Here is a 16,715-nt window from a genome sequence, read left to right as displayed (position 1 = left end):
CTATCGGAGGGCTCAATTACCCTGAGCTGGAGCATCTCATCGATCTCCTTCTTCATTCCTGTCCTAACTGCTTCGGGGATTCGGTACGGAGCCTGGCGCAAGGGAGCTTGTCCCGGAGTATCTACCTGGTGGGTGGTTAAAGTAGTGTACCCTGGCTTCGGGGAGAAGGTGAGGTGTTTGGACTGGAGGAGTTGGCTGAGCTGCTCCCTTTCAGTGGGGCTAAGTCGGTCTCCTATCTGAACCTGAGCCACTATACCTGTGGGGAGACTCTTTTCTAAGAGGTCTGGAATGGGTAGACTGTCGGGGTCTTCCTGAGGGGAACAACATACGGCCGTCACGTTCTCTGGTCGCTCAAAATATTCCTTGAGCATGTTTACATGGAATGTCTTTCTAAGATTGTTGTCATGGCAGCTAGCTATCACATAAGTGGTGTCTCCCCTTTTCTCTACGATCTGGTAGGGACCCTGCCAGGACGCCTGCAATTTGTCTGTCTTCACCGGCTTAAGTACTAACACCTTTTGTCCTATGGTGAAGATTCTCTTTCGGGCCCCCCGATCGTACCATACTTTCTGTCTTCTCTGGGCCAACTGGAGATTAGCCCGCACGGATTTGGCTAATTGCTCCATTCGGTCCCTGAGTTCCAGCACGTATGGCACAATGGGGACACCGTCAGCCTCCATCTCTCCCTCCCAGTGCTCCCGGATCAGGTTTAGGGGTCCCCGTACCTTTCTTCCGTAGAGCAACTCGAAGGGAGAGAACCCTGTCGTTTCCTGGGGCACCTCCCGATAAGCAAATAGGAGGTGCGGCAGGAAGCGTTCCCAGTCTCGGTATTCCTGAGTGAACGTCTTGAGCATTTGCTTGAGGGTCCCATTGAACCTCTCACACAGCCCGTTCGTCTGGGGGTGGTATGGGGAGCTCAGGAGGGACTTAATTTTGCAAACCTGCCAGAGTTGTTGGGTCAATTCAGCCGTAAATTGGGTGCCTCGGTCGGATAGGATTTCTTTTGGAAATCCTACCCGGGAGAACACCTGTACTAGTGCATTCGCTACCGTATCCGCTTGTATGTTGGATAGGGCGACAGCCTCTGGGTACCTGGTAGCGTAGTCCACTACGGTAAGAATGTAGCGCTTACCGGAGGGACTAGGGGTAGCCAGTGGTCCCACTAGGTCAATAGCAACCCGGCTGAAGGGTTCCTCTACAATGGGCATATTTACTAGATGGGCTTTAGGGTGATCGCCTCGCCTTCCTACTCGTTGACACACATCGCAGGTGTTACAGTAAGTTCTAACGTCAGCGTGCACCCCTGGCCAAAAGAACGTGTGAGTAATGCGGTGTAGGGTACGGGTTACGGCTAGGTGGCCTGCTAAGGGGATGTCGTGGCCTATCTTGAGGATTTCTTGACGGTATTTGTGGGGCACTACCAGCTGTCGCCTACGCTGTCCCCTTTTCTCTGTCCAGCGGTATATTTTCCCTTTTTCCCATAAGAATGTTTCGTTATCTGCCCCGCCCCCTCCGGTCTCTGCTCGTTCCCGGTACTTTTGTAAAGTCGGGTCAGTCTTAGACTCTGTCTCGAAAGCATCTGGGGTGTCCCAGGGTATGGGGCCTAACATGTCAGGCAAGGTCGGGGTAGGTCTTACCTGTGTCTCCCGCACTGGTGAGAGCTCTCGCTCCATCCGGGCTTGGGCCCGTGTAGTCACTGGGTCCGCCTCGTTGTTGCATACTGGAGCATAGGCAGAAGTCATGGGGCCCAAATCGTTGCCCAGTAGTACTTCGGCAGGTAAATTATCCATTATGCCCACGTTCACAGCCCCCTTTCCCGCTCCCCAATCAAGATGCACTTGAGCTGTTGGAATTTTGTACACATCCCCCCCCGCCACTCTAACGGCCACAGTCTGTCCGGATCGCTTGTGCTCTGGCACCAAATGACTCTGTACCAGCGTGATAGTAGCCCCTGTGTCTCTCAATCCCTCTGTAGATCGCCCCTCGAGCCATACCTTCTGCCGATGGTGCTGGCGGTTATCTGAGGCAGCATATACAGGGTCCACCTCGTGAAGCGGCCCCACATATCCCTCCATAGGGGCCTCTTGGTTAACACAGAGGGCCCGGGCCGGACGATAGGACCCAGAGGGGTAATTGTAATTCCTGGGTGTCTGGTGCGTATTAAGGGGGCAGCTAGCCATGAAATGCCCTGGTTGCTTGCATCGGTGGCAAGTCGGTCTGGGACGCTCAGAGCTGTTATTGTGTGGTCCTGAGTGTCGGACGGGCCCTGTGGGCACCGGGGCTCGGAATTCAGCACGAGGGGGTGCACAGTAAACCTCTCTGGGTTCGACCCGTGCTGGAGCTCGGTAGTTCATGGGTTCGTGAAGACGGGAGTCATAATGTTCATCGGCCAATTTGGCTGCTTCTTCTAAGGTAGAAGGCCGCCTGTCTCGCAGCCATTCCTTCCCTTGCTGTTCCATGCCATTATAAAAATGTTCTAAGAGAAACAATTGTAAAATTTCCTCACCAGTCACCGCTTTACTTCCGCTCAGCCAGTGATTTGCCGCTCTCCGCATTCGGTGCGCCCATTCCATATGGGTATCGTTAGGCTTCTTTTTCATGCCCCGAAACTGTCGGCGATACGTGTCCGGAGTTACAGCGTACCGTCGCAACAGTGTCTCCTTAACTAGCTCATACTGTGTCACTTCCTCAGCACCCAGAGTACGAAAGGCTTCCAGGGCTCGCCCGGATAGTTTCCCAGACAATATCGTGGGCCACTCTCTGTTGGGAATCTGGTGCAGGGCACATTGCCTTTCGAAGTCCGCCAAATATTCATCAATCCCTGTCTCGCTCTCTAGGAAGGGTCGAAATGCCGCATAGGGTATCTTGGGCCTCCCAGCATTTTCGACAGGGATGATTACCTGCGGGGCTTCAGCATTGCGGTGTGCGTTCGCTAGGTTGAGTTCGTGGGCTCGAGTCTCTCGTATATCCTCGTCCGCCTCCGCCATCAACTGCTGTACCAATTCCATGGAGGGGTTCGGCCCGTATAATGAGAGCCTTTCCCGAACAATCCTGGTTTTTTCGTCACTAATCGTGGTCGGTGTTTCCGCCATTGTGAAGCTCTGATCCAGTTCGGTCAATTCTGCGATCAGCTCTCTCCTCGGCCGGTTGCTGGCGTACCCCCCTCTGCTTTCAAGTAAATCCTTTAGGGTTGTACGCTTCAATTTTTCTCCATCCGTTCTGTACCTCTCCTAGGAAATCCAGGAAAATCCCGCCGCTGCCGCCAAATGTTACGGTTACCCTTAGTCTCGCTGAGAGATGGACCGCTTAGTAGCCTGGATCCCTATTGCTAAAGAGGGGAGAAGCTGCTTTCCATAGTATTCTATATGAGTCTCGCAAATATAGAATAATCTCCCTTAGCTGCAGTACAGCTAGGATACCCTTCTGCCCACAAAAACGAGTCAACGCTGCGATTGAGGGTCAAACAAGAACTCAGGACTGGGATGCCCAGCCTGCTTTTTATTAAGGTTACATGCACACAGGGCACTCCCAGTGGGGGGGGGGGGGGGAAAGCACAAAATCCCCCATCACACAGTTAGATAGAGAGCAATGTCCTTTGACAGGCCACAATAGGATTACAGTACTTAAGATAACAAGTTTACAAGTTCATCTTATCAATTAGCAGTCTGGCTCCAGAGGTGATTAGACAATAGTTTCTAAAAGCTGAAAAAAAGTTAACTCTTTATGAAATGATACTTGTTACGGTTTTCTTGGAGCCCTTCTTAGGCGCTGGCTTGGCTGGTTCAGGCATTGCTGCTGGGAAATAAGCTCTTCACAACAAAATAACTAATGCTTCTGTAACACATTACTACAGAGGTCACTATAGTACATGATACCTGTAACACTGCTACACTTTCTCACTACTGTATTTTGTCACCAGTATACATTACTACAGAGGTCACTATAGTACATGATACCTGTAACACTGCTACACTTTCTCACTACTGTATTTTGTCACCAGTATACATTACTACAGAGGTCACTATAGTACATGATACCTGTAACACTGCTACACTTTCTCACTACTGTATTTTGTCACCAGTATACATTACTACAGAGGTCACTATAGTACATGATACCTGTAACACTGCTACACTTTCTCACTACTGTATTTTGTCACCAGTATATATTACTACAGAGGTCACTATAGTACATGATACCTGTAACACTGCTACACTTTCTCACTACTGTATTTTGTCACCAGTATATATTACTACAGAGGTCACTATAGTACATGATACCTGTAACACTGCTACACTTTCTCACTACTGTATTCTGTCACCAGTATACATTACTACAGAGGTCACTATAGTACATGATACCTGTAACACTGCTACACTTTCTCACTACTGTATTCTGTCACCAGTATATATTACTACAGAGGTCACTATAGTACATGATACCTGTAACACTGCTACACTTTCTCACTACTGTATTTTGTCACCAGTATACATTACTACAGAGGTCACTATAGTACATGATACCTGTAACACTGCTACACTTTCTCACTACTGTATTTTGTCACCAGTATACATTACTACAGAGGTCACTATAGTACATGATACCTGTAACACTGCTACACTTTCTCACTACTGTATTTTGTCACCAGTATACATTACTACAGAGGTCACTATAGTACATGATACCTGTAACACTGCTACACTTTCTCACTACTGTATTCTGTCACCAGTATATATTACTACAGAGGTCACTATAGTACATGATACCTGTAACACTGCTACACTTTCTCACTACTGTATTTTGTCACCAGTATACATTACTACAGAGGTCACTATAGTACATGATACCTGTAACACTGCTACACTTTCTCACTACTGTATTTTGTCACCAGTATACATTACTACAGAGGTCACTATAGTACATGATACCTGTAACACTGCTACACTTTCTCACTACTGTATTTTGTCACCAGTATACATTACTACAGAGGTCACTATAGTACATGATACCTGTAACACTGCTACACTTTCTCACTACTGTATTCTGTCACCAGTATATATTACTACAGAGGTCACTATAGTACATGATACCTGTAACACTGCTACACTTTCTCACTACTGTATTTTGTCACCAGTATATATTACTACAGAGGTCACTATATTACATGATACCTGTAACACTGCTACACTTTCTCACTACTGTATTTTGTCACCAGTATATATTACTACAGAGGTCACTATATTACATGATACCTGTAACACTGCTACACTTTCTCACTACTGTATTCTGTCACCAGTATACATTACTACAGAGGTCACTATAGTACATGATACCTGTAACACTGCTACACTTTCTCACTACTGTATTCTGTCACCAGTATATATTACTACAGAGGTCACTATAGTACATGATACCTGTAACACTGCTACACTTTCTCACTACTGTATTTTGTCACCAGTATACATTACTACAGAGGTCACTATAGTACATGATACCTGTAACACTGCTACACTTTCTCACTACTGTATTTTGTCACCAGTATATATTACTACAGAGGTCACTATAGTACATGATACCTGTAACACTGCTACACTTTCTCACTACTGTATTCTGTCACCAGTATACATTACTACAGAGGTCACTATAGTACATGATACCTGTAACACTGCTACACTTTCTCACTACTGTATTCTGTCACCAGTATACATTACTACAGAGGTCACTATAGTACATGATACCTGTAACACTGCTACACTTTCTCACTACTGTATTCTGTCACCAGTATATATTACTACAGAGGTCACTATAGTACATGATACCTGTAACACTGCTACACTTTCTCACTACTGTATTTTGTCACCAGTATACATTACTACAGAGGTCACTATAGTACATGATACCTGTAACACTGCTACACTTTCTCACTACTGTATTCTGTCACCAGTATACATTACTACAGAGGTCACTATAGTACATGATACCTGTAACACTGCTACACTTATATTACTACAGAGGTCACTATAGTACATGATACCTGTAACACTGCTACACTTATATTACTACAGAGGTCACTATAGTACATGATACCTGTAACACTGCTACACTTTCTCACTACTGTATTTTGTCACCAGTATACATTACTACAGAGGTCACTATAGTACATGATACCTGTAACACTGCTACACTTTCTCACTACTGTATTTTGTCACCAGTATACATTACTACAGAGGTCACTATAGTACATGATACCTGTAACACTTTCTCACTACTGTATTCTGTCACCAGTATATATTACTACAGAGGTCACTATAGTACATGATACCTGTAACACTGCTACACTTTCTCACTACTGTACACCGCCATTTAAATTTCTTCAATCACCTCTTCTTTTGTGTGAAAAATGCATCTCAAAAGAGAAGATACTTTTATTATATTTTGTGAATATAAGCTTTTTTCTCTCCCATTTTATATACTAAACCACACTGTCCATACTATAAATCATATGTATATCACTGTACCATACTGCCCCAGATTGTACAATCACCTGTCTGTTCACTTTGCACTCCTGCTGTCAGCAAATCAGGTTCCCCCAGATTATAGTCAGTTACTCGTGTGCCTGGACACTCTACAGAGAGAACCTTATACCACTCGTCTGCCTCCAGCTCTATAAAAGAAGACAAGATAAGTACAGTATGGGCTAAATGTGTTTAAAAATCCACAAAGTATGGATAAAAGTACTGATAACAATCCACTGATCAAACTAAAAAGAACTGCGCCCCTAACTGGACAGTAAAGTCAAATTAAGGTTTTGTGATTTACATAGAACATTTGATTTTAAACAACTTCCCATTTACATCGTTTAACTAGCTTTGTTCTTTTGATATCCTTTGTTGAAAAGCATACATAGGTAGGTTCAGGAGCAGCAATACACTGCTGGGAGCTTGCTGCTGATTGGTGACTTCCCATATATGCCTTTTGTTATTGGCTCACCTAATGAGTTCAGCTAGCTCCACCTGAATGCGTGCGGTTGACATTTGGAATCCTTGGAAAAGTGTATAGGGGTTGACCACAATTATTTAGAAAAACTTATCAAATGATTTATGTAAAAAAAATCTACATAGATTTTAATGGTGTTTGCTTTAGAGAGTATAAAGAAAGAAGAGATGTATAACCTGCGCTAATAACAGATAGGGAAAGGGGGAAGGGGAAAAGGGGAAAACCTTCAGCTCTCCTCAATGGGCACCCTAGCGTACCCAATGTATAAATGAGATCAATAGGAAGTGGAGGTGAGCGCCAAATAGGCTGAGGATGGGGGAAGGGAGCGCCAAGTAGGCTAAGAGATAATAAGCTGGTAAATACGTAGCTAAAAGTGGTGAATAAAATAGTATGAGATTTAATCTACAAATAAATTAAATAATAATACAATGATAATTAATCATGGATCCATGTTACAATGAAATAATAAAATACAATATATGTTAAAAGCAGTAATGTTAAAAACAGAATATTTGAAAAACGATAAGGCCGATGGTAAAAGGATGGCCTTAATAGGCCAGTTGTCTATTGTATAGTTGGCTCCTTGGCTTAGTCCAGTCTATGTTAAATGCTCCTGGTAAGTGGTTAGTTGTATCCAAAAAAAAAGAAGAGAAGAAATATGTGACTAGGTATACAAATATGGTCAGTGTCCAAAAAATGATCAAAAAATAGATGAGATGAAAAAATATAAAAATTCAAAAATATATATGTAAAAATATAAAAGTTAAAAAATGGTGAAAAAATGTGTTCACTCGGTGTGATATAACGATGATAAAAAATGAAATTCCTCCAGAGAGTGTGTTACAATAAAAATAGAAATAGTGTCAGATGTAAATCCAAAGTGATGTAAGTGAATTCAGTGCAAGTAGATCAGTGGTTCAGTGTTGATACGATGTAAAAAGGTTTTTACTAAAAAAACTGAAAAAAACCTGAAAAAAAAAGAAGAACCTGAAAAAAAAGAAAAAAAAAAAGAAACAAACAATACTGTAATATAAGCAATCTGTTCAATAGAAATATCAGTATTATGCTTACTCAGTTCTGTCGACGCGTTTCGGCCATGTACCTCTGGCCTTTATCAAGACTTTTTTTTTTTCCAGGTTTTTTTCAGTTTTTTTAGTAAAAACCTTTTTACATCGTATCAACACTGAACCACTGATCTACTTGCACTGAATTCACTTACATCACTTTGGATTTACATCTGACACTATTTCTATTTTTATTGTAACACACTCTCTGGAGGAATTTCATTTCATTTTTTATCATCGTTATATCACACCGAGTGAACACATTTTTTCACCATTTTTTAACTTTTATATTTTTACATATATATTTTTGAATTTTTATATTTTTTCATCTCATCTATTTTTTGATCATTTTTTGGACACTGACCATATTTGTATACCTAGTCACATATTTCTTCTCTTCTTTTTTTTTGGATACAACTAACCACTTACCAGGAGCATTTAACATAGACTGGACTAAGCCAAGGAGCCAACTATACAATAGAGAACCGGCCTATTAAGGCCTTCCTTTTACCATCGGCCTTATCGTTTTTCAAATATTCTGTTTTTAACATTACTGCTTTTAACATATATTGTATTGTATTTTATTATTTCATTGTAACATGGATCCATGATTAATTATCATTGTATTATTATTTAATTTATTTGTAGATTAAATCTCATACTATTTTATTCACCACTTTTAGCTACGTATTTACCAGCTTATTATCTCTTAGCCTACTTGGCGCTCCCTTCCCCCATCCTCAGCCTATTTGGCGCTCACCTCCACTTCCTATTGATCTCTTTAGAGAGTATAAGGCAACTGAGAGAGGACTTGACATACATGCAGCTGGTGTTCAGTAAATAAGAACGTTATCAAAACAGATCACCATTAAATAATGCAGATAAAAAAAAGTTCTTAACAAGATCCCAGCAAAAGGCTTTTTTTTCCAGGTTGTTGTCTAGTTCTCAAATTTGGCAGAAGGTAAATATGCCCATTGGGCATTTGTAAGAAGTATTTGCGAGTAAAACATTTACTCCCTCCTTACTGAAGAAACCCACAAAATCCAAATAAGCTGAAGAAATAGACATTTCTCATCTTTGGCCTGTGTAGAAGGACTAAATAAATACAGGACAAGGTTATAAATTCAGAAATCCATTCTATGGCATGATTATCCATTTCAAACCAGGGCAATGCTAAACTGAATGGTGATGAATAAGGTATCACATCAAACTGAAGAAAAGCATGATGCTCTAAAAAGATTTATAATCTAATCTACCGAGTCAGTATTCAGAGGTGGTTCCATCAAAAATGAAAATCAGAAAAGGTGCCCTTTTAGGTACCACAGGAATGCCATGAGAATTGATGTTTAAGTTGATATTGGTCCCATAATCAATTATTGCACCAGAAAATTCAATGCTTTTATTTTAATGTCAAAATAAACAAAAAAAAGACATAAGAAACTCCTGAAAAAGATCTTTTCAAAATTCATAATTTGGATCTGTTTAAACACATTGTTAATATAATTAATTTCTTTACCAGTAGCAGAATATGTATTTTGCAGCTCACCTGAGTCACATGTGAATGTCCGGGCAAGGTCATCACAGAAAATGATAGCCACAGCCTGCCTTTTTGTCTCTTTAGGGAGTCGCATGATGCACTTGACATTACTGATCTCAGTCACCTGGAAATAAAAACAACAGGAAGACGACAATCAGACAGTGTGCCCAATAAAACTACCATATTGCTGATTCAGATGTTTAAAAACAAAATTTATGCTTACCTGATAAATTTCTCTCTCTTGTGGTGTATCCAGTCCACGGGTTCATCCATTACTTGTGGGATATTCTCCTTCCCAACAGGAAGTTGCAAGAGGACACCCACAGCAGAGCTGTCTATATAGCTCCTCCCCTAACTGCCACCCCCAGTCATTCGACCGAAGACAAGCAAGAAGAAAGGAGAAACTATAGGGTGCAGTGGTGACTGTAGTTTAAAAATTAAAAAACACCTGCCTTAAAGTGACAGGGCGGGCCGTGGACTGGATAAACCACAAGAGAAAGAAATTTATCAGGTAAGCATAAATTTTGTTTTCTCTTGTAAGGTGTATCCAGTCCACGGGTTCATCCATTACTTGTGGGATACCAATACCAAAGCTTTAGAACATGGATGAAGGGAGGGACAAGGCAGGAACTTAAACGGACGGCACCACTGCCTGCAAGACCTTTCTCTCAAAAATAGCCTCCGAGGAAGCAAAAGTATCAAATTTGTAGAATTTAGAAAAAGTATGAAGCGAAGACCAAGTCACCGCCTTACAAATCTGTTCAACAGAGGCCTTATTTTTAAAAGCCCATGTGGAAGCTACCGCTCTAGTGGAATGAGCTGTAATTCTTTCAGGAGGCTGCTGGCCAGCAGTCTCATAAGCTAAACGGATTATGCTTCTCAGCCAAAAAGAAAGAGAAGATGCCGAAGCCTTTTGGCCTCTCCTCTGTCCAGAGTAGACAACAAACAATGCAGATGTTTGACGAAAATCCTTAGTAGCTTGTAAATAAAACTTTAAAGCACGAACCACGTCAAGATTGTGTAATAGACGTTCCTTCTTTGAAGAAGGATTAGGACACAGTGACGGAACAACAATCTCCTGATTGATATTCTTATTAGATACCACCTTATGAAGAAACCCAGGTTTGGTACGCAAAACTACCTTATCTGCATGGAAGATCAGATAAGGGGAATCACACTGTAAGGCAGATAACTCTGAAACTCTTCGAGCCGAAGAGATAGCTACCAAAAACAGAACTTTCCAAGATAAAAGCTTGATAACTATGGAATGCAGAGGTTCAAACGGAACCCCTTGAAGAACCTTAAGAACTAAATTTAAACTCCATGGCGGAGAAACAGGCTTAAACACAGGCTTGATTCTAACTAAAGCCTGACAAAACGCCTGAACGTCTGGAACATCTGCCAGACGCTTGTGCAGAAGAGTAGACAGAGCAGAAATCTGTCCCTTTAAGGAACTAGCTGACAATCCCTTCTCCAATCCTTCTTGGAGAAAGGATAATATCCTAAGAATCCTGACTTTACTCCATGAGTAACCCTTGGATTCACACCAATGAAGATATTTACACCATATCTTATGATAGATTTTCCTGGTGACAGGCTTTCGAGCCTGAATTAAGGTATCAATGACCGGCTCGGAGAAACCACGTTTTGATAAAAGCAAGCGTTCAATCTCCAAGCAGTCAGCCGCAGAGAAATTAGATTTGGATGTTTGAATGGACCTTGGAGTAGAAGGTCCTGCCTCAGTGGCAGAGTCCATGGTGGAAAGGATGACATGTCCACCAGATCTGCATACCAAGTCCTGCGTGGCCACGCAAGTGCTATCAAAATCACGGAAGCTCTCTCCTGCTTGATCTTGGCAATCAGACGAGGGAGGAGAGGAAATGGTGGGAACACATAAGCCAGGCTGAAGGACCAGAGCACTGCTAGAGCATCTATCAGCGCTGCCTGGGGATCCCTTGACCTGGACCCATAACAAGGAAGCTTGTCGTTCTGACGAGACGCCATCAGATCCAGTTCTGGTTTGCCCCATAGTTGAATCAGCTGGGCAAATACCTCCGGATGGAGCTCCCACTCCCCCGGATGAAAAGTCTGCCGACTTAGAAAATCCGCCTCCCAGTTCTCTACTCCTGGGATATGGATAGCTGAGAGATGGCAAGAGTGAACCTCTGCCCATAGAATTATCTTTGAAATCTCCAACATTGCCAGGGGGCTTCTTGTTCCCCCCTGATGGTTGATATAGGCTACAGTCGTGATATTGTCCGACTGAAATCTGATGAACCTGTAGAGCCTCCTCAAGAAACTCGAACCAAAAAGCAGCTGCAGCAGTAACTGGGGGCAATGCATGCAAGAGGCTGGAGAATAAAACCTTGATGGATAAAAAATTTCTTAAGGAGACCCTCCAATTTTTTATCCATAGGATCCAAGAAAGCACAACTGTCCTCGACGGGGATAGTTGTATGCTTAGCTAGGGTAGAAACAGCACCCTCCACCTTAGGAACTGTCTGCCACGAGTCCGGTATGGCGGCATCTATGGGAAACATCTTTTTAAAAGCAGGAGGGGGAGAGAATGGAACACCTGGTCTATCCCATTCCTTAGTAATAATTTCCGAGAACCTCTTAGGGACTGGAAAGACATCAGTGTAAACAGGCACTGCAAAGTATTTGTCCATTTTACACAATTTCTCTGGAACTACTATGGGGTCACAGTCATCCAGAGTCGCTAAAACCTCCCTGAGCAATAAGCGGAGGTGTTCAAGCTTAAATTTAAATTTAAAGGCTGTCATTTCAGAATCGGACTGAAGTAACGTCTTCCCTGAATCTGAAATCTCACCCTCAGATAGCAACTCCCTTGCCGCGGCTTCGGAGCATTGTGAGGGTATATCGGACATAGCTACTAAAGCGTCAGAAAGCTCTGTATTTGTTCTAGCCCCAGAGCTGTCTCGCTTTCCTTGTAACCCTGGCAGTTTGGACAATACCTCTGTGAGGGTAGCATTCATAATTGCCGCCATGTCTTGTAAGGAAACGCATTGGACGCGCTAGATGTACTTGGCGTCACTTGAGCGGGAGTTATAGGTTCTGACACGTGGGGAGAGCTAGATGGCATAACCTCCCTTTTGTCAGTCTGAGAAACCTCTGGTGATAAATCTTTAAATGCCATAATATGGTCTTTATAATTTATAGAAATTTCAGTACATTTGGTACACATTCTAAGAGGGGGTTCCACAATGGCTTCTAAACATATTGAACAAGGAGTTTCCTCTATGTCAGACATGTTTAACATACTAGTAATGAGACCAGCAAGCTTGGAAAACACTTTAATAAATGTGAAACAGTAATTAAACAAAAACGGTACTGTGCCTTTAAGAGAAAAACACTATCACATAAACTGCAAAACAGTGTTAAAAAGTAGTAAACTCTTTTAAATTTTTACAGTGTGTATAAGGGACTAAAGCAGCATTGCACCCACTTGCAAATGGATGATTAACCCTTTAGGCCCCAAACCGGATTTGAAAAACGTTAAAAAACGTTAATAAACAGTTAAACACCTTGCCACAGCTCTGCTGTGGCTCCTACCTGCCCTCCAATACGATTTAGGGAAGAAATAAGCCCTCTATAGTGGTCCTCAGATGCCAGAGGACTCCTTTAGGGAAGCTGGATGTCTCAGTCTGAATAAGAACTGCGCATCTAGAGCGCGAAAATAGGCCCCTCCCACCATGCACTCGATGTCAGAGGGCCTAAAGAAAATACTCCTAGGGGTATCTGACTAGCCATGTGGATACTAGGCCCCAAAAAACGATTTATCACCCTCAGAGAAAAAAACGTTCTTTCTATATAACATGTAAACGTTTTGTCACTAAGAAATATGAGTTTTAACATGAATATTACCCTTATTTGTAAGCATGATCCCAGTTGTTGTTAAATCACTGCATCAGGCTTACCTCAATTATACAAGGCTCTGTCAGCATTTTCTAGATCTTATCATCTCTCTAGAAATAAATATACTGAACATACCTCAAAGCAGGTGATCTGCAAACCGTTCCCCCAACTGAAGTCTTTCCCATACTCTTCAGTTATGCGTGAGAATAGCAATGGACCTTAGTTACAAACCGCTAAGATCATCAACCTCCAGGCAGATTCTTCTTCTAATTTCTGCCTGTGAGTAAAACAGTACGATGCCGGTACCGTTTAAAAATAACAAACTCTTGATTGAAGGTAAAAACTACACTAAGTCCCCACATATCTCTTGATACTTCCTATCTTGTCGAGAGTTGCAAGAGAATGACGGGAGTGGCAGTTAGAGGAGGAGCTATATAGACAGCTTTGCTGTGGGTGTCCTCTTGCAACTTCCTGTTGGGAAGGAGAATATCCCACAAGTAATGGATGAACCCGTGGACTGGATACACCTTACAAGAGAAAGTTGACTGCTGCGTAGAATTCACTGTCATGGACCATAAGAACAAATATGGTGGATTATATTTCTCTAAATAAGGGCTTACAGGTGTTCTACAGGTTGCATGCATAATACCAACATTTTTGGAGGCCTTGGTCCACAGACAAACTGTATTTATTTCACACACAGAGAGAAGCGCACTCTCAGGAACGAACAACCAGCTCAATAACTTCTTAGCTTGTTCTATGGCGATTTACCACCTGGGTGCAGCTTCTTTTTAGCCCAATAATGCTTTTCACAGAGAACATTCCTGTAGTATATCAGTCTGATCCACCTAGTAAGGTCCATCCAGCACCGGAATACCAGGCAATTCCTCTCTGAACAAGGAACACGGCAACCAGAGAAAATCGTTTTGGCCTTTATTGGGCCTCGTCAGTGAGACGATTACACACAGAGAAGCGCACTCTAAGGGCTATCCAACAGGTGTTCTGTGGGTTAAATGCATAATACCAAAAATGTTTTGGAGGCCTTGGGCCACAGACAAACTGCATTTATTTTTTATATGCACAAAATAGAGTGGATGCGCTACTTTATACTTAAATGTTAATTTTAACAACCATCAAAGTCAGTACATTAGGGGGAGATTAAACTGGAATGAACTCTTTTTTTTATGACAATTCCAATGAAAATCCAATCAGTGTGTGTGTCATATGACTCTCTTGAAGTCTAGCATTTTGAAGCCCTTAGGAAGCCTTTGTAGAGAGTGGGTCGGAATGCTATTTATGTCACAGCCCAGCCAAAAAAGGAAATGAAAGAGGGCAGGGGAACAAAATATACCAAGTAGGATTATAAATCTTGTATTATAAAATATAAATACACTTTTTTTTAAAATAATAATAATGCGGTTTTACTTGTACACTAATATATTTTTCATTGCAACATTCTTAAAGTCTGAAATTTACCATCACTTTAAAATTGAATGCTCTATAAAACGTTTAGTTATGTTTAATAAAATAAAAAACTTTACAATGCATTTTCACTATTTATTTTCTCTGTTTCTTTCTTTAAACTCTAAAAATTGGCTGGAGTGTATTCCATGCAATGTAGAATCCTGACATGGGGCCAGATTACAAGTGGAGTGCTATTTAATGCTCCCGCACGAGCGTTAACTGCACTTGAAGTAAGCTTTTTGCGCTCATTGGGTTGTGCTCGTATTAGGAGTTGAGCAAAAAAAGGGTAGGGAACAGCAACCAAACAATTAGGCACAGGAGCCAGGAAGCAGTCACCTCATCCACATCAATAAAACCAAAAGAAAGGGTGCTCCAGCCTTGTCAATTTGATATAAAAAGACCTTTATTGTGCCATGGTCCACAGGAAAAAAAAAACACAAAGTTTCAGGCCTACATTAGGTCCTTAGTCATGTCTACCTGAATATACAGAGACTACCTTTATAACAACAAGTACACAGGTGTGAATCAATTACGCAGGTGCACTTTAACTACACATCCTATATAATAAAAGGCCAAGTGTGTTTGTCCAAAGCTGTCATGCGCAGTAGAGACTGAGTGTGAGGACAAACACACCTGACCTTCCAACTGACCTGGTGCTGTGTGATGGAGTGGGCGTGGCCGGACATGGAGTGGGCGTGGTCGGCGGATGTGACATGGGCGTGGCCTGGTGTGACATGGGCGGGGTCGGGCGTGACACGGGCGGGGGCATATGCCGAGAGACAGAGAGCTCTAAAGAGGGGGGATAGAGAGAGCAGAAGAGGGGGGAGAAAGAGAGAGAGAGAGAGAGAGAGAGAGAGAGAGACACAGACAGACAGAGAGAGAGAGAGAGAGAGACACAGACAGACAGAGAGAGAGAGAGAGCAAAAGAGAGAGGGGGAGAGAGACAGCAAAAGAGAGGGGGGAGGGAGAGAGAGAGAGAGAGAGAGAGAGAGAGACAGCAAAAGAGAGGGGGGAGAGAGAGAGCAAAAGAGAGGGAGGAGAGAGACAGCAAAAGAGAGGGGGGAGAGAGACAGCAAAAGAGAGGGGGGAGAGAGACAGCAAAAGAGAGGGAGGAGAGAGACAGGAAAAGAGAGGGAGGAGAGAGACAGCAAAAGAGAGGGAGGAGAGAGACAGCAAAAGAGAGGGGGAGAGAGAGACAGCAAAAGAGAGGGGGGAGAGAGTGCCAGCAAAAGAGAGGGGGGAGAGAGTGCCAGCAAAAGAGAGGGGGGAGAGAGTGCCAGCAAAAGAGAGGGGGGGAGAGAGTGCCAGCAAAAGAGAGGGGGGAGAGAGTGCCAGCAAAAGAGAGGGGGGAGAGAGTGCCAGCAAAAGAGAGGGGGGAGAGAGTGCGCAAAAGAGAGGGGGGAGAGAGTGCGCAAAAGAGAGGGGGGAGAGAGTGCGCAAAAGAGAGGGGGGAGAGAGTGCGCAAAAGAGGGGGGAGAGAGTGCGCAAAAGAGAGGGGGGAGAGAGAGTGCGCAAAAGAGAGGGGGAGAGAGAGTGCGCAAAAGAGAGGGGGGAGAGAGTGCGCAAAAGAGAGGGGGGAGAGAGTGCGCAAAAGAGAGGGGGGAGAGAGTGCGCAAAAGAGAGGGGGGAGAGAGTGCGCAAAAGAGAGGGGGGAGAGAGTGCGCAAAAGAGAGGGGGGAGAGAGTGCGCAAAAGAGAGGGGGGGGGGGGAGAGTGCGCAAAAGAGAGGGGGGAGAGAGTGCGCAAAAGAGAGGGGGGAGAGAGTGCGCAAAAGAGAGG

The 16,715-nt window shown here is 43.1% G+C and overlaps 1 protein-coding gene across 1 annotated transcript in view; it reads right to left on the bottom strand.

Moving 5' to 3' along the window:
* Positions 1-16,715, bottom strand: part of DOK4 (docking protein 4) — a 141,408-nt gene that overhangs the window by 72,936 nt on the left and 51,757 nt on the right. Inside the window, exons 3-4 of the mRNA XM_053702775.1 lie at positions 9,607-9,721; positions 6,545-6,664 (exon numbers count right to left, since the gene is read on the bottom strand). Of these exons, the coding sequence (XP_053558750.1) occupies positions 6,545-6,664; positions 9,607-9,721 (235 nt within the window). The remainder of the gene's footprint in view (positions 1-6,544; positions 6,665-9,606; positions 9,722-16,715) is intronic.

This window comes from Bombina bombina, chromosome 1 (genome assembly GCF_027579735.1).
Source record: "Bombina bombina isolate aBomBom1 chromosome 1, aBomBom1.pri, whole genome shotgun sequence".
Lineage (NCBI taxonomy): Eukaryota > Metazoa > Chordata > Amphibia > Anura > Bombinatoridae > Bombina > Bombina bombina.
This window is presented reverse-complemented; position numbering and strand designations above follow the sequence as displayed.